A 19,346-nucleotide genomic window follows, 5' to 3' on the forward strand; every position below is an offset into this window, starting at 1 on the left:
ATGTCACAGTCAGGGTGGTTAGGATCTGGAACCAACTTCCAAGGGAAGTGGTGCTGGCTCCTACCCCAGGCTTTAAGAGGAGGCTTGATGTTTACTTAGCTAGGATCATTTGAGCCCAGTTTCTTTCTCCTGCCCAGGGCCAGGGGTTGGACTACAAGATCTACAAGGTCCCTTCCGACCCTACATCTATGAATCTATGATATTTTCTAGACTTGTAATCATTTTTGTTGTTCTTCTCTGTTCTTAACATTCTTAAATTGTGGTCCCAAGTGAAATCTCAGCACTGCTGAATACAACAGCGAATCACTTCCCGCGCTTTACGTACAACACTGCTGTCATTACATTACTTACTACCTACCCCCTGAACAGTATAAGCTGACAACTCATATTCAGTATGCCTTCACTTTAACTCTCTGCAGTACTGCAGCCTAGCCAGTTATTTCCCACGTTGAATCTGTGCATTTGATTGCTCTTTAAGTGTCATATTCTGCATTTCTTACTGAATTTCATCCAATTTATTTCAGAACATTTTTCCAATTTATCAAGGTCATACTGAATTCTAAATCCTATTCTCTCAAGCGTTTGCTACGGGATTCATCTTAGTGTCATCTGCAAATTTATTTAGTCTATATTCAGTTATGCCCTTCAGACTGTTAATGAAGATACTGAACAGCACTGGACCCAGCAGACTATAGGGAATTCCATTTGATGCTTTCAGTTAGTTTGATATTGAGCCCTTGATGGCTACTGTTTGAGCATCATTATCCAATCACAGATGCATGTTTCCTTACCTTTGTAATGTCAAGTAAAACTATGTCAAAAACCTTACAGAAATCAAGATATAATCTTGTCCACCGCTTCCACTCCCCCACCTACAGGACACATTACCTTATTACAGAAGGAAATCAATTTGGTTAGGCATGATTTGCTCTTGACAAACCCACACTGGCTGTTATTTCTCATACTGCTTGACTATATAGTCTAGTATCTTTTAGTCGATCAAAGCTAGACTGACCAGTTCAACTCCTTCTTTTCTTCTTTTTAAGAAAGGTAGGCACTATATTCAGGAACAAGCAGGAGATAAGAACTGGATGGAGGAACAGAGGATTTGTAGCCTTTCACATTACACAGCAATTCATTTATATTTCAACTTATCTCAGCCAAATATGAAAATAGGCTGATTTTTAAAAAATCATTTAATTCACCTAACAGGAGATGCAACCTGTTACACTCTAAAGTTGGAAAACAGTTCTTTCCTTTGAAAGCAGGCTCCAAGATAGTGTACATACAGGTCACCTAACTTCTAAGCAGTTGGAGACTGCATTCCCCAAAGGGCTGCACCACAGTATGTCACGTGCCCGCTGAGCTACATGCTGCATGGACAACTGCCACTGCACTCCATAAAGGGTGGATAAAAACCAACAATTTAAAAGATAAAATAAAAATACCAGATTTTTCATTTAAACCAGATTCCTTTTATTTAATCTTTTTTTAAAAGATTTTTTTTAAAAAAAACTTATATAGTTTTAGTTTAAGATATATTAAAACTTGAAGATATAATAATGGAATAGGGATTATAACTTTTAATTATATACTATTTGACAGGACATATTCATGTAACCTTTTAAGAAGTTTTATAAATAGGTCACAACAGACCATGGACTAGATTTGTTGCGACTAGGTCTATAGGGTACCCAGAGGTTCCTTTGTATGTTAGTAAAAATTAAAGAAAACCACTCTACCCAATGGTACTGAGTGCCCTTTTAGAAGATCCCATTCAGCATCAACTGCTTTGTTTCAGTTCTCAAACTGTGGATTTCCATCTCCAGAGATCATAGGCAGACAAGGTCCTTTGGGCAGACATGATATCTTCTATCAGACCAACTAAATAGTTGGAAAAATTGTTCTATGCAAGCTTTGGGGTCCAAACGCCCTTCTTCAGGCACAGGGAGAGTCTGTCTCCAGAGATAACATCCTTGTTACCAGCAGTTAGAGGTGCACTGATATATTGGAGCGGCACCATAAAAGGAAAATTGCTATTATTGGCAATTGGGTTTTTTGGGCTGGTATAGCTGATGTCACCAATAAATGCTGCATGCATATGCACTGCTGCAACATGCACACAGCCAGGAATGCAGCCTGGCAGCTTGAAGAGCAGCAACCCACTGGTAAGTCTGTTGGGGGGCAAACGGTGTAGGAGGAAGGGGGTAGATTGAGACCCCACAGTGAGGGAGGGAATGGGGCCGGGGCAGGTGCTGCCCAGGTGGGGCAGGGTGGGGGACGGAGCTGGGTGCAGGGAGAAGGATGGAGTGTTTTCCCACCACTGTGCGCACCCCTGGGGGAGACAAGGGGGCATTTGTGTGCGGGACGAGGGCAGGCTGCCCACTGTAGGCTCAGAGCCAGGGGCTGCACTGGCTGCTTCCTGGCAGGGGGAAACGGGGAGGGGAGCAGGGAGCTGGACTGGAGCTGCACTTGGGGCAGGTGGTGGTAGCACTGGAGCAGGGGTGGGCTATGGAGTGCGCTACGGCCACACCAAAATTTCCTGTAGCCCATGTCCCAGGCCTGCTCCACCATTAGCTATCTAAGGTAGGTAGCAGAAGCTGGAAGAGAAGGGGTAGCAAGAGACTTGAGCTGCTGTTGCACCCAGAGTGATAGGGAGTGGTGACGGTTGAGTGGGAGCCCAGGGCCACAACTTAGTTCTTCGCAGCTGCCAGCTGGACAGCCTCACTCTAACAAACGTGCTATTACATAAAATGTGGATAGCACCACCACCAGGTCTGATTTAATAAGCACATGGTTATTATTGCATTTTATGAGGAACCATATCCTATGAGTTACTGACTGGGTCCCTCAAAAGGCATAAATTCACTCCATCCAGTTTGGTAACCTCAAGAAATATCAAGGGGGGAACTAGACATCATCCTGCTTAGACTAGTGCCACCAAACATGGTGCCCTGCGTCACCTTCGGCTGACCATGGGCTTCCCTCAACATTATGGCCTGGCCTATGTCACTCCCTGGGGCAGGGGACATGCAGCAGTTCTGGTCACATCCAGGAACATGTGGTTACCCAAAGGACCTTTAGGTCAGACTTTCATTGTGTTAGATGCCTCCAGAGCTAGGTGGTCAATAACTGAATCACGACTTTTAATGTCCAATATGATTAACATTTACTATTCTCTGGGTGCCCCCATGCAGAGCTGAACTGAGTGAAATCTTAAAATTGAGCTAACTTGAGCAGATACCAGCAATTTAATGCATTAAAATCATACCTCCCTTTCATTTGCCGCATGCCCCTGGCATAATCTATTTTACTTGAGTAAGACGTGAGAAACCCAGTCATTCTAATATTCTGTTATCAAATACCTACTCTTACCAAGATCAATACGAAGTGCATCCTTGACTTTCCAAAGAATTAGATTAAAGCTGTAAGTGAAATGAGGAAACGGCTCTCGGCTTCAGGGAGAAGAGACTAAGGGCTGCCCAGAATTCCCCGCTCCTCCCTCTAGCTTCTGGTGCATGCCCCCACCCTAGACAGCGGCATGCCAGTGTGGCATGATGCTGGTCACAGTGCTGGGGGGAGCCCATCATCTGTTAGCTGAAGGTGAGAGAGGGTGCCATGTGTTGTGCAGTGGGTGAGGGGCTCATGAATGGAGGGAGGGAGAGAGACATGGAGCAAGAGGGAGGGAGAGAGACATGGAGCAAGAGTGCCAGGGTGTGGTGGGGAAAAGGCACCATGCTATGACAGGTGCTATGCAGTGGGCCTTCTTCCTCAGAGAACTAACTTGTGATTTTATTCATTTATTTATTTAAATCAGAGAACTTGTGATTTTCAAACAGAAAACTATGATCCCTGGTGACAAAGGAAATGGGCAGCCAAGTGGGACCCTAGCGACTGAATGTTAACCCTTGGCAGGCCACTCAGCGGATAACCCTGCCATAGGCAGCAAAATGTTGCTAGAGTTCACCCACTGAAATTATGCCTGCGAGTTGTAAAAATAGGTAAAAGATCCAAGCTGGTAAGCATTTAGCAGTTCTACTTGCTCTACAAAGGTAGTGCTGAACCACTGAATCACAAGTGGCTCTAAGTTTGGAACTTAAAGAGCCACATAATTGTTCAAAAGTCTTGAAACAAAATTTTCCAGGCATTAGCAGTAAAAGAAATGCATTTTTTTTACTCTCACCTAATAAAAATTTACAACCCCTACCAATGTTATAAAATGAAAAAAAGAGTATCCACACCGGTATCTAAGATACTTTTCAAAGTAGAGAAAGCATTACTGAATATTTATACTCTGTTAAAAGATCTAAAAAAATGTTCCCATTCTTATTAATAAAATTGAAGACTTTCACTCTGTCCCCATGACAACTTTGCCCATCTTTAAACTACATTTTCAAACATACTTTTCAACATGGAATCCCCTTTGAAAGAATGTATAATAAGCTTGGGACATTACAGAAACAGTGTCACAAAATCACCTCCGGTTCATGTTACTTGCAGGTAACCTAACTGTCAAGGTAACTCTGTACTTAAACTTCTTTAAAACAAAGCTTGCACCACTTATAAATAGTGGCAGTAATCATATTTGTAACCCATACCTCCTTTTCAGTTAAATGTATTTTACTTGTGAAAATCTGCAATAAAATCCGATTTTGACAAACAGAAGCAACTGACAGGAATCTAGTGACCTTTTCCTATTACAAGTCAACTGTAGAGAACAGGACACAACAGCTCCCAATACTGTTCCACTGGTGAATTATACACACGATCTGAGGAGGGGGAAGAGAAAATACAGCAGAGACACAAACAAGCAGAAAGAAAACAATGAAAATAAAAAGGTGAGAAACAAAAAATGATTGCGATTCCTTAAACAAGGCATAAAGGAATGGAAGGTTTTGCCAGAGACTGGAAACCAATACCTTATTCTGGGCACTGTCATCTGAACTACTGGTCACCACAAATAATTGTGATGACTGAGAAAATAACACTGAGAAAATATGTTTTGCTTGAGATTAGTTATGAACCAAAGTTGAAATGATCTGAGAAACTGTAAGTCTGAATTGATACTGGGTTCATTTAAGTTGCAATTATACTTACCGTATTTTTCGGACCATAAGACGCACCTGACCATAAGACGCACCCAGTTTGACTCATACCACTTGGTATTACTATTAAAGGGCACCAACCAACCTGACAGGCAAGGCTTTGCATGGCAGGAGAGACTATGTGCGTCTCTCCTGCCATGATGGGCTCCTTGCCTGCCTGTCAGGGCACTGTGCTGCATCACATAGTCCCGGCTGGGACGTTACCTGGTACCGTACCTAGCTGCCTCCTGTCTCAACGTTCTAATCCTGTCAGTGTCACACACACACACGCAGGGGAGGCGTGCGCTGTGCCGATCATGTGACTTGACTGACTGACTGACATTGAGGCTCCAGGAGGCGGGACTTCCCCCACACACACAGCAATCCACAGCATGGGAACGGCAGCGGACAGTAAGCGGGCGCATGGGACCGCAAACAAATGTTCTGGGGTACCACACCTTCGGACCATAAGACGCACCCTCGTTTTCCCCCCACTTTTGGGGGGAAAAAAGTGCATCTTATGGTCCGAAAAATACGGTAAGTCAGTTTTGTTATACGATTAAGTGCCACAAATATAAAGATGATATACTCTCATTTTTAGAAACTGTTACATACAAGATCAATTATTAACTGTGTACAAGTTGGAATAATATATGCTGGCATCAACAGCTGAGAAGGCATCAATAACAAATCAGTGCAAGAATAAGCATATTTACATTTTCTCTTGTGTATCCAAAGAATTTTTGCTTATCAATCTTAAGCTTGCCTACATAGCAAAGCCCTCAAGTAATGACCAGTATAGTACCACATACGAACACAGCCGAAATCTGCATTTGAGGATCACTAGAACCAGGCCTTGTAAACGTGCACAACATTTTCAGTTACAGAATGATTTGCATCTGCAGATAATAGAAGATCTGGAGCTTCATTTTCAACAGAAATGTTACTGTATTTCAAAGACAGCATTTAAACACAGTAGTGGACTGTTCTTAAACTACATTGCCAAACAGGGTTAGTCTCACCTTTCTAGGTGGAACCAAACACATTCTGCACCGGGTCTCTGAAATTTTAGTGTACCAGGAACCTTTTAACACTCCTATGAAACTATTTAAGAACAGGACTATTAAATCTTATACTGCCTAAAATATAGCCTTGTATATTTATAGAGCATAGTAGCTCTACTATACTGCAAGTAGACAGTGAATGAGCATGCCTACCCTGGCACAGTGCAGCTCTCTTGACACTGGGAGACTTTAACGTTACAATCAAATATAATCACAAATGCCAACAATCACATGGTTGTGGGGATCAGGGACAGATCCCAACTGCATGAGTGATGCAGGGAGCCTTGCAGCTGAGACCGGTCTCCAATACTGCACTTCCTTCAAATTTCCATCACACATGGAGCCCAATCCCAGGCTCCTTGTGAGTGGCAAGTTTCAACCCTGCACAGCTGTACATGGGCTGTCTAGCTTGCAAGTTGACAGATGCTCAGCAAGGGGGAACTGACAGACAGGCTGCACAGCTTTACAGGGGACAGGTAGACCCAGGGCTTCTGCTGCCTGCCACATCCCAAGTCAGGCTGAAAGGGGCCTCAAGAAATCATTTAGCCCAACTGGGAATCAAACCTGAGACCTTGGTGTTATTAGCATCCCACTCTTACTAACTGAGTTCCCAGACTCACTCAGAAATAAACTTCACCCACAGGCAGCAGTAGACAATATGCAAACATCAAGAGCATGCAAGATCAGTGTCACATTCAGGCTCTCTTATAACAGAGATACTGAGTGTGGGGCTGGTATGTTCTTCTAGGCCTCTCTGATCCTCCTAATTTGTGGGCAGAGGCCGGCATAAAGAGAATGGGGCTTATTTTTCCTACGATATGTCTAGTCTCAAGCAGGACAAGTTTTAGACACACTGGTAGATGTCAACTAAGATTTAGTCCTAAAACTCAAAATATACCACACTAAACTAAAGCACTTATGAAGGCACCCCTTTTATTGTGGATTTTCTGATGTACATCCCTTACTCTGCTGTTGCTTATTTCCAGGGAAGCAAAGTGAAAATAGAAAATAAAACTAAAAAAAAAGAGTTTACTTCTACACAGAAACTTGCATGCAGCCATACAAGATTCTCATAAATAAAGATCAATTGTGTTTGCATGCCATGCACCAAGAGATAGTTATTAATTTATCTGCTATAGATTAGGGTATTTTTATACTATTAATTTTTGGTTACTTAAGGTTCTGGGCATCTCCTCTCTCCCCCCAAAACACTTAAACTTTCTCTAGGGCTACAAAACATTATTACGACCTATGCATTATTTGGTCATTTAAACTAATTAGCCAGAAGATACAGAACTGCTTTGATTTCTAAGACAGCAATTATGACCAATATCTTTTAGAAGGAAATTTGAAATAACTGCTGGCATTTGGCATTATACAAATAAATACTAGTGGCCAGATTAATTCTTTTTGGAGTGGAGTCACCCAAAACAGGACTCAGTGCATCTGGTTCAAAAACTACAATAAAAAAACACCCTCCTTCTCAGTGGCCACCTAACCATGAAGGTATCAGAAATCATGGGGTACCTCCCTTTTTTGATCATGAAATTCACCATTGCAATGGTGCTTCTGTGACCAAAACTGCTCCGTCCTGAACAACTGGACACCTGGGTCTCATATGCCTCACTGAGATTCAAAAACTAGGCAGACTGACATTTAAGTCTTCAAAGAAGCCTGAGCAAGCAGGTTCAGAGAACATGAACAGGACTGCATTCAGCACAAAAAACAATGGCCACCTTCACTTTTCAGGAAAAACATGGCAACACAAGGAAAGAAGGCAGGATCACCAAATTATTATACAGAAAGTAAGAGGTTAAAAGAGTACAGGAATTAGCAGGTCAGGGATACAGGCCCTCACCAGTCTGAGTGGATTCAAACCCACACTTCCCACCACCCAGATCAGGGCCCAAATCACCAGGACATACACTAGGCTGGGTGCGGGTTTCTTCCATATGACCAATTAAAACTGAACCACTAAGCAGCAAAGATCACCAAATTCACTGCATCAGGAAAGCAATCAAGAGGGATTAGGATTCTGCCCTAGGAGGTAGAGTAGCTCAGAAGGAAATGCTACGTTCTCTTCCTTTCTCTTCCATGACTTTTTATACACATCACTTTAAAAAGTCACTGGACTAAAGGAGAAAGAGAAATAATGCTGAGACCAAGGACTCCTTCCTCTCAGGTGACAGCCCTACCTATTAGGAGATAACAGCAGAGGTTCTCAACTGGATGATGTCGTAGAGGAACTGCCACCACTTCAGCCAAGTGGAACTGCCTTGTATGATTTGGGCATGGCCAGATTAGAATGGGCTGTGGCACAAGCATGTGCCCCTACCTGTATTAGGATTATGTGATAAACCTATGCAGAAGTGCCCTGCCCTGCTATAGCCCTTCCTGGTCTGATCGTTGGTGGAACTATCTTAGCCACCTGTTTCCAGCAGGAGTGGCAGGGGAAGGAGGACCAGGAAGCACTGGGACAAGAGCAGACACTCCTGCCTGCTTTAGACGTATTGGGTAAACCTAGTGCAGGCAGAAGTGTGCATTCTTGTCATAGCCCTCCCTGACCTGGCTCTCTATTCAAGGCACACCAAGAAGTTCCACCTGGCTGTGAGCACTCTGGTTGAGAACCACTGAGATAAACTGAGGCACAACACAACTGTGGTTCTCAACCAAGGAGCTACCACATTAAAACAAAAGTTATGGAAAGGTTCCTTGAATCTAACAAAAATAAATAAATAAAGGTTGAGACCCACGGCTATGGAATGACATTCCCCTTAGCATTCTCTCCTTCTGGCTCTATGAATATTGCATTTCTTTCTGTATAATGGCCCACCTTCAAATGAAGCCCTCTATAGGCCAGTCAGTCATACCTCAATCCTGGGCAAGCTTTTTGAGAGAATTATTCTGGCACATGTCCACGAGGGGCAACCAACACAGGTTCATTAGAGGCAGGTCCTGGCAGACCAACCTGGTGGCCTTCTACGACCAGGTCACCAAATCCTTAGATGCAGGGTTAGCAAGGGATATAGTATTTCTGGACTTTTGGAAGGCCTTCGACACTGTCTTTCACCCTGTTCTCATTAAGAAACTGGGGGACTGTGGTGTCGACACCCACACAGTCAACTGGGTCGCCAACTGGCTAGAGGGCCACACCCAGAGAGTGGTGATGGACAGGGCATTTTCAACCTGGAGGAATGTGGGCAGTGGGGTTCAGCAGGGCTCGGTCCTCAGGCCCGCACTGTTCAACATCTTCATCAGTGACTTGGATGAGGGGGTAAAAAGCACCCTGTTCAAATTTGCTGATGACACTAAGATGTGGCGGGATGTGGGCACGCTAGAAGGGAGGAATAGGCTGCAATTGGACCTAGACAGGTTACAGGGGTGGGTGGATGAGAACAGGATGGGATTCAACACTGACAAGCGCAAGGTGCTGCACTTGGGGAGGAAGAACCAGCACCATACCTACAGCCTGGGGAACTCCCTTCTTGTCAGTCCTGAGGCAGAAAAGGATCTTGGAGTCATCATTGATGCCAAGATGAACATGGGCCGGCAGTGTGAGGATGCAGTCAGGAAGGCCAACTGCACCTTGTCATGCATCCACAGACGCATCTCAAGCAGATCCAAGGAGGTGATACTCCCCCTCTATGCAGCACTAGTCAGGCCGCAGTTGGAGTACTGCATCCAGTTCTGGGTGCTACACTTCAAGAGGGATGTGGACAACATGGAGAGGGTCCAGAGGAAGACCACTCGCATGATCAGGGGGCAGCAGGGCAGGCCCTAGGAGGAGAGGCTCAGGGACCTGAACCTATTCAGCCTCCACAAGAGAAGGCCGAGGGGGAATCTCGTGGCCTGTTACAAACTAGTCAGAGGGGACCAGCAGGCATTGCGGGAGCCCCTGTTGCCCCATGCACTACGAGGGGTGACTAGGAATAACGGTCACAAGCTGGCAGAGGGTAGATTCAGACTAGATATCAGGAGGCGCTACTTCACTGTCAGGGCGGCTAGGATCTGGAACCAACTTCCAAGAGAAGCGGTGCTGGCTCCTACCCTGGGGGTCTTTAAGAGGAGGCTAGATATACACCTTGCTGGAGTCATTTGACCCCAGTACTCTTTCCTGCCATGGCAGGGGGTTGGACTTGATGATCTGCTCAGGTCCCTTCCGACCCTACAAACTATGAAACTAGTCTAGTAGTTAGGGTAGTCCATTAGGTAGCAGGAAATGTCTGACCCACTTAGGCTGAAGGGTACATAACACAGGTTTCCAACTTCCTAGGTTAATGCCCTAATAAGTCGGCTACTCTGTAACAACAGGGCAGTAGCACCATCATCATCACTTCCATCAGCCACATCACGAGCAGCTTCAGCTCTGCTCAGTTCCTTGAATTTTTATAAGCACCTATCCAGGAACATGTTCAAAGCTCTGATTCCTAAGTAAACAGAGGCAACAACCTTGCAGCCACGGTTGTAATTTAAACTCGGAGAGAAAGAGGGAAGTCAGACACATACGAGTTTAGCATTTCATTTCGACTAACCCTAAGTGGCATCTCACTCAGCAGCAGGGTTTTTCACTTGCCCTTCTGAGGTACCTTAACCTTACACACTGTATAAAAGAGACTAAGGGCTTAATCCTAGACTTTGGATTCCACTTTCCAGACACCCAGAAACTCACTTTTCCAGACATCCAAAAGGCCTAGCTTGTGGGCACTTATGTCTTTTATTAGACCTGGTCCTAACAAACCAGCTATTAGAAATGTTCTAATACTTTTCAGTTCCCTACTGCAAAATAAGCATTTTTTCTAAGAGAGCTCAATTTTTATAGAAGGAATGCATCTGTCCAGTTTTAAATTATACTCATTCTAGCCTATGCCTTGCATTCATTCCTGTCTATACATACATGTTAATCAACTAAAAAAAATCTTTCAACAATTTTTTTCTTAGCAACTTGCATCTTTCAAAACATTATAGCTTAGAAATATTTAGGAAGAGCAATCATCATAGGAAAAGATGCCCATACAGAGCCAGTCAAATATGAAATAAGCAAGACAAAACACCCATGTAGAAAAAGTCTATGGACTCACCAAGCAAATGTGTATTTTCACATAAATCAGAAGTAGCGAAGATCAACAGGATCATAGTTCAGCAACCTGCCAGTGCAAAATAGTTCCCTACTCTAGAGGGGTTTTTTTAAATCTCACCAAGATAAACTTATCTACCATGTAGGGATTCAAGCAATGGTGCTTTTAATTGTTACGCTACAATAATGCCTGAAATATTACACTCTAGCAAAGTATTTCTTAACCATGGGTACTATGAGATCATTTTAAAGATTCCATGCAATAACTATTACATATGCAAACACCGACACAATTCACAAGATAAACCTAGAGATTTCAAACTGGAATCCATAAGTGTCAAAACCATTTGGACTTCTCTTGAGTTATTTGCAACAAAATAATTGTTCTATTACTTTTTCCATTGTCCCAAAACAAGGGAAAGCTAAGAGCTGGTATTTCCTGAGGGGTGCCCAGAGGCTAACAGGATTGAGAGCCACTGCTCTAGCAAAAGGGTACCTACTTTTATCAAGCAAACTTTGCTTTCCCAACATATTTTGCAAACAATTCTATTAAGATTATTTGCTGCAGATATACAAATACAGCATAAGAGCACTTCTGAAGTATCTTTTTGACAAGATAGAATACCATTTACTCTTTTTCCAGGGAAGTCATACCCTAGCTTCAACAAAATTCTCCCTAACAGGGGCCTCTTTCCCCCCTTATGCTGAACAAAGAACCAGAGCAAGCAACAAAGAGAAGGGGGCGGCAACCACCACTCGGCCTCACTTAGCATGTTAGAAACCCTGAAGAGGCCCCACCAGATCTGCCTTTTCTGAATAGCGGCAGACATATCTGCCACACCAGCACACATTTGGCATCACCTTGCACTAAAGCCAAGGCTCTTAAAACCTTAAACAGTAACTGACTAAAAAATAAGAATCGCAAGGCAGCCTCAACGTCCCCAGCACCATTGCAAACACCAAAATAGTGGCCCATCCCAGACAGCCACTCCCAGCTTCTCTGAGATTCTGTTTCTGGAGGAAAATTAAATATAAGCAAATAATTTGCAACTGATAGACCAATAAAGTTTAGATGTAGGGAAACGTGTCCCCCCCCCACTCTTTCTATGGCCTGAACTAAGGATGGAGGGACTGCTGCAAACATGAAATTAGATATAAATTTGAGATCATAGCTTCAGCATTGCTATCAACTGGATCAGGAGGCATTGCTCTCTGAACACACCGACACCCCTATCTCCCTGGCCTGAGCATGCACCCTGCCAGCACCGGTTTCATGGGCCATTTGGCATTTCACCCAGAGCAGATGTGGATGCTACTTGGCAGAACATGCGAAGGGTTTTGGCATTGTGTTTCTAGGCAAGTGAGGCGAGGAAAAGTAGAGAGCAGGGCACACACTTGGGATGGGCTGCCTAGGGGTCTAGCCCACAGCCAGCTGGGACCTGCCTCCGGGAGCCCAAGACCCTGGGGCTCTGTCTAGAAGCATCTAGGATGCAACTAAGGGGAGGGGGGTGGTGCTTGCCAGCGTGCCCCTGCCTCTGGCCTGCCTCGCACCTCTTCCTGTAGCGGCTGGGGCTAAAAATCAGTTGTCTGATCTAAGGTGAGATACTGGGGGGCTCACTGCACCAAGACAACCCCATTCCTTTACATGAGCCTTCAACAGCAGTTGAGTCAAACTAGCCATGGCAAAGACAAAGTTAAACCCTGATAATGAGGTCCTGCATACAGGACAACGGACTCCAGAGGGCTGGGAGGTTTTATTGGAGAGGGAAAAATAAGTGATTGGCTAGGGACAATCAAACCAGTTGCTCCTGTCAGCTGGATGAAAACCAGGCTGGTGGAGATGCACACAGAGATACACATGTGCAAGCATTCACACATGCTTCACAAACACACTGTGCAGATACCCGTGCTCTCAGCCCCCGCCTCCCCTCAATTTTTGCAAATATCTAGGTAGTCTAATAACAGATATAACCTCTGCCACAAGTTTTGATTCCTTTTGCCCCTACACCAATACGGCTACAACCTGGATACCTCACCCCCTGCCCCCCACACCACTCGCACATACACACATCCCATATGCAAACGCACCCTACACACACAAATACATATCCTTTTTACACAGATGTGTGACACGCATGCACGAATATGCCTAGATGCACTGGCACCCCAACTGCCCTTGCACACACACGATGCTTTCCCTCCCTCATCCACCTTGCGCACATACAACTACGCACGGGGACACACTCTGTCACCCCCACGCAGACTGGCACACTTGCAGTCTCACATACAAACGTGCACACACGCTCCCCCCCCCCTTCCCCCGTACAGGCAGACACGCACTGACACCCGCGCTTCCACCCCCCCGCCGGGAAGCAGTGGAGCGCGGCAGCGCCTCGAGCCCCTCCCCCCCGGACGCGCCCAAGCGGGGCGGGGCGGGGCAGGGCGGGGGGGGCACTGCTCAGCTCCCCGTCCCCCCCGCTCACCGTCGTAGTAGTAGCAGACTTTCTTCTTGCCTCCGCCCTGACTGTACGCCATGGGGCCGCCGCCGCCGCGAGGCCGGGAGTGGGAGGGGTGGCGGGAGCGTCGGCGCGCGGGCGGGCGGCAGCGGGAGGAAGCGGCGACGCCGGGGCCGGGGGCAGCGTAGAGACCCGACCATCCAGCTCGCGGCACGCGGGGGGGAGGGGGGGAGTGCCCACTCTGCCCCCGCCGGGGGAGGATGCGTAGAAAGGCGTTTCCTCGGCACTCCCCCACTCCCAGTAACGCATGCGGAGACTTGAGAGGGGGGGAAGGGGGACGGGAAAGAGAGTCAGGGAAAGAGCGAAGCGCTGCCGTCACTTGTGAACTCGGGTTAAAGCTCCGCCTTCCTTTCTCTCCCCCCCCGGGCGGCACGCAGTGGTACAGCCCGCGCTGTGCCCCGCCCCCTCCCCGGTGGAGGGGGCTGCAGCGCAGGCGCGAGGCCCTCTATTGCCTCTGGCCTGCGTCAAGTGGCCGGGGGGAGGGGCTGTAACGGCACGTGGCTCCGCCCCCTCGCGGGCACGCTGGGGAAGGGCAGGGCCGGTCCCCGCGGGTACCCCCGCTCGGGGTCGCCTCGCCCTGCTCTCAGGGGCGGCTCAAGCCCCCTCCCGCGCGTGCTGGGGAGGGGCAGAGGCAGGTGAAGGGAGCGACCAGGTTGGACCCATCAGGCCATGGATGGTCCTGAGCCTCTTCTCCCACTGGCAATGATGGGGAGCCCACGCAGCATGTTTCCCCTGCCCGGGGGTGGCCACCCGCTGCCCTCCGTTTCAGTGCCTCCTACATGCCGCCGTGCAGCTGGGGTGTGAGGTATCCTTGGGTAGGGTCACCAACTATCCCGTGTTGGTGTGATCTCCTGGTGACTATCAAAAACAATCCAGGAGACCTTAAGAGGAGATTTTAAGAAAATAAAAGTAATGATGCTATGTCATGTTGGGTGGGGGAAATCATCCAGAATAGCTTCAGAGTTGGCAACAGTACTCCTAGGAAGGGGGCTGCAAAAAAAATTGGGCTGCTCATCGCAGTGCCCAGAGACACCCACAAGTTAGGATTTTCAAATTTTACAATTGCTCAGCCCTGCTGCCCCCCTAAGCTCCCCCATAATTCAAGCCATCCTGCCCTCAGGTGCTGCCTGTGGGTCTCGGCGTGGACCCAGGGGCAGCCACCCGCTCCTGCCACTCCAGGGCTGTGCCGCTCATAGTGCCTGCTCCGTTACGCACCTCAGAGTAGCCGCCATGTGCAACATGACCCTGGAGCAGGCACCTGCTCTGACCTCTCCAAGACAGACTGGTTGGACCGAGACCTCAGCCACTCACCTGGCCTGTTGGGCTGGATGAGTTTGACACCCCTGAATTAATACAACCATGGATCAGCACATGTACAAATCACATGCAACTGCACCAATCAAAGTAGTCCCGCCACCCCTGTGAATACAAAGCTGTATTGCTATATGGGGCTTGCACAGAAGTGTGGGGAAAGTAGCTCCTCGGTTTTAGAGGCATGGCCCTGGCCAATAGACAGGGAACTGAGAAGACAGTAGGCTTCTGTAGAGTTTAGGTTATGGTTTGGATAGGGATGATCCTGCTTCAGGCAGGGGATTGGGCTGGATCAGTGTTTTCAACCCATGGGTTGCAACCCAAGAGTAGGTTGCAAGAATATATGAAAGGGTCATGACCAAATTTTAAAAATGGATTCTCCTTTAAAGGAGAAAAACATGGCTTTTCCCTTGCAGACTGTCAGAGATTCAGCCTGCCAGGGGCTGCTTGGGATCCCTATATCCCACACCCTCCCCCCACCCCACACACTGGGGGGCTAGGACCTGGGGGTAGGGCAGCAGGTCAGGAGTGAGGGGCACTGGATTAAGACAGGTCATCATCATTTACAAATGGGTCCCAGTGCAGAAAAAGTTAAGAACCACTAGACTAGATGACTTCTGGAGGTCCCTGCCACCCCTACTCCTCCATGAGTCTATGGAGCCCAATAGATAACATCAGAATAAAGACAGGAGAAAGACCTGACAAACAGATGTCTGTGTGGTAGGAAGGGTGCACTGATGGATGAGAAGTAGGATGTGGACAATATCACCTAAAGCTGTTTCAGCAATTAGTGAGAATTAGGATGAGTATGATGTAAATGTGAAGTTGTTTTGAGTGGTATATAAGAAGGTGCTAGGGAACCCTTAATACTTTGTACTGGGCTTTGGGGTTATGTACCATGTCTGCAAACAACCTGGCTAGCACCATGGGCTGGCTGGTCATGGATGTTAGTACATAGATAATAACTTGGCCAAGTTTTCAGTCACTGTGATGGGGTGAGTGGTATGCCTGTCCTTTTAAGAGGAAAAGCATCCAGGGACCAAGTAGTGAGAGAGGCCAGTTAGGGACTTACCTGACTGGAAGAGGACCCAGCTTGAGCCAGATAAGCCTCTGGCCTGAGGCAGTCAGGTAGTCTAGTCCTGAGCGCTATGAAAAAGCTCTAAGCAGCAAAGTAGCAAGGCTTCTGAATTGACAGTGGAACTGAGTAAGCAACTCTGTAGGCCTGGGAACATGGGAAAGTTCCCTGGAACAAAGAGAAAGGCTTGTTTATGCAGGTAGGTGGCCTTTTATGCTAAACCCAAAGAGGGGTTGGGTGTCTGCCAGAGGACATAGGTGCTTTTTATTAAGTTGTACAAATACCTAGCTGTGAGACCTGCTGGGGCAGGCTCAAGGCCTACTCAGAGCTGGTGGACCAGAGAGGGTCCAAGTATGGGACCAGAGGGTCCATGAGCCCAGAGGATGGGCTACAGGTGGAGACTGCCAGGGCTTGGAGCCTCGCAATTCCCAACTGGCTTAGGAGGGGCAACAGCCAGAGACCAAGCCCAAGGGGCAATTTGGGCCAGGGAGCCTGCAGATCTCAACTGGCCTGAGTGTGGGGCCAGAGCCCAGGAGGGGCTAAAGGTCAAGGACGGACTGCAGCTGTGGACTGCTAGAGCCAGAGGCCTGGAGATCTTGACTGGCCCAGGAGCAGGGACGAAGACCTAGGAGGAGCCACTGCCAGAGACCAACAGGGTTAGGGACCCAGTTAGGGAGGCTGGAGCCTAGAAGTCAGGTCCAGTACCATAGGCCTGTAAAGGGTAAAGGGTCCAGTGAGAGCATAGTGGGGAGAAGGCTGATAAGGCCATGACCCCTACCAGATGACTGATGGTACAATAACACCTGTGGGGTATTGTGTAGGTGTGCCAAGGTGGGCATCTCTCGCTAGCTGCAGCTAGCTCCCCACCTGCATCTGGGCACACCTCCTGCCTGTCTTGACCACCACGCCTTCTTGGTAGTTAATAAAGTTGTTAACCAAGGCAGGAGGCTGCCTATTGTTGCTCCCCAATATTGGAGGGGGGCTATCCACAGCTCTATTCCATACCTACACTGCAGCCCAAGCCTTGCAGATGGCATCTCAGGCAGTTAGCTAAACCCTTGCCTTGCCCATTAGCTGTGGTTCCCAACTGTGGAGACCTTCGGCTTCCATAAGCCCTGGCCCCCTGTCTCAGGCCCAGTCAGGACCCTGATTTTCTGCTCTCATCATGACTATCCCTTGCAGTGGGCCCCTTGCTGTTTTGACCCTTAGGTCCCAGCCCCAGCATTAACTAGTCAAGTCCCTCAGCAGGGTCTTTGCCTCCTGCCTGCACTTCTGGAGTGTGGGGTTCCCCATTCCTGGCTCAGGTGCTCCTGGGAGCATGCCTAGCTCTGTGGGGTCTCTCCCCAACTGGCTCTGCTGCTTCCAGAAGTTCACATGGCTTACACTCCTCCTTTAACGTTATCCTTTGCACACACCACAACTGGTGCCCTGGTGCTCCAGGGTCTCATGGGGACTCTCACTCCCCTGTACCCACAGCAGCAGGTCATTGTGCTACTGATCTTATTCTCAACCCACCCGACAGTGAGGGCTGGGGTTAAAGCACCCCTACTCACCTTTCATCGGGGTGGTCACTGGCCTAGTGTTTCATAGGGACTCCTGCACCACTGAGAGCCCCACTAGGCCACCTACTCCCAGCACAGTGCAGTTTCAGGTCAGAACCAGAAGCCTCCAAGCCATCCCCTACAGCTCTTGCCCTTACCTCCAGGATAATAGCTATAGCCAAGCAATGTTACTGCATCCTCTGCTAGTAGGAAACTGATCTGATTATAAAAGGCAGCCAGGGATCTAAAATGGCTGCTTCAATCAAGCGCCTGCTGGCAGCTTGGCTCAGGCCCTTAAAGTGGCAGGCATGTACAGTGCCCTGCCACAGTAGGGATGGATGAAGCCAAACAATTAGCATTTAAGGCTACAGGTGTCCTGCAGGAGCATGGACAGTCCAAGAGGGTCTATTGAGATTACAGGCCAGATTGAAACTAGAAGGGTCTGGAAGAGACCCTGGGGTGACTTGATTTAACTAAGGCTCACTTTAAGGCCCATGGACAGCTTCCCTTACTTAATACGTACCTCAGCTGGAGTACTGTGTTCAGTTCTGGGTTCTGCACTTCAAAAAAGTCATAAAGAATCTTGAAAGGGTCCAGAGAAGGGCCACAAGAATGATTAAGAGCCTGGAGGACAAACCTTATGAGGAAAGACTAAGGTATCTGGGACTGTTCAGCCTGGGGAAGAGAAGACTGAGAGGGGACTTGGTGGCCATTTAAAAGTATGAAAGGGGTGAATATTGACCTGGGAGAAACTGTTCACTAGGGTACCCTAGGGAAAAGCAAGGAGCAATGGCCATAAACTGTTAGAGGATGGTTTCAGGTTGGATGTATGGAAGAACTTCTTTACGGTAAGGGTGACCAGAATCTGGAACAGACTGCCCAAGGAGGTGGTGCAGTCCCCAACCTTGAAAGTCTTCAAACGAAGACTGGACAGACATCTTGTTGGGATCATTTGATTTCAGCAGTATTCATAGATTCATAGAAGTAGGGTCGGAAGGGACCTTGTAGATCTGACCCCCTGCCGTGAGCTGAAGAGAAAACTGGGCTCCAATGACGCCACCCAGGTAAACATTGAGCCTCCTCTTAAAGACCTCCGGGGTAGGAGCCATCACTCTTCCCTTGGAAGTTGGTTCCAGATCCTAGCCGCCCTGACTGTAGTAGTGCCTTTTAATGTCTAGTCTAAACCTACTCTCTAGTGACTTATGGCTGTTATTCCTTGTCACTCCAGGAGGTGCTTGGGGGAACAAGGGCTCTCCCAATCCCTGCTGGTCCCCACTAGTAAGTTTATAGATGGCCACCAGGTCCCCTCTCAGCCTTCTCTTGTGAAGGCTGAACAGGTTCAGGTCCCATAGCCTCTCCTCGTAGGCTCTCCCTTGCTGTCCTTGGATCATGCAAGTGGCCCTCCTTTGGACCCTCTCAATGCTGTCCACATCCCTCCTGAAGTGCGGCGCCTAGAACTGGACACAGTACTCCAGCTGTGGCCTGACCAGTGTTGCATAGAGCGGGAGGATCACCTCCTTGGCCTCGCTTGTGATGCATCTGTGGATGCAGGAAAAGGTGCAGTTAGCCCTACTGGCCGTGTTCTCACATTGTTGGCCCATGTTCATCTTGGAGTCAATAATGACTCCAAGATCTCTTTTTGCCACTGTGCTTTCAAGAAGGGAGTTCCCCAGCCTATAGG

The 19,346-nt window shown here is 47.7% G+C and overlaps 1 protein-coding gene across 2 annotated transcripts in view; it reads right to left on the reverse strand.

Moving 5' to 3' along the window:
• The window catches only part of HDAC2 (histone deacetylase 2), a 36,340-nt gene extending 22,316 nt beyond the window's left edge, over positions 1–14,024 (reverse strand). The window contains exon 1 of one of the 2 annotated variants that reach the window (XM_090038291.1): positions 13,706–14,024. In XM_090038291.1, coding sequence (XP_089894417.1) covers positions 13,706–13,757 — 52 coding nt within the window. In that variant the 5' untranslated portion in view covers positions 13,758–14,024. Of the gene's footprint in view, positions 1–11,226; positions 11,832–13,705 lie in introns of those variants that run through there. The other variant, XM_090038282.1, reaches the window with a different exon arrangement.
• Between the last annotated feature and the right edge of the window lie 5,322 nt (positions 14,025–19,346).

Source organism: Crocodylus siamensis, chromosome 1, assembly GCF_052110815.1.
Source record: "Crocodylus siamensis isolate JL-2025a chromosome 1, ASM5211081v1, whole genome shotgun sequence".
Taxonomy (NCBI): Eukaryota; Metazoa; Chordata; order Crocodylia; family Crocodylidae; genus Crocodylus; species Crocodylus siamensis.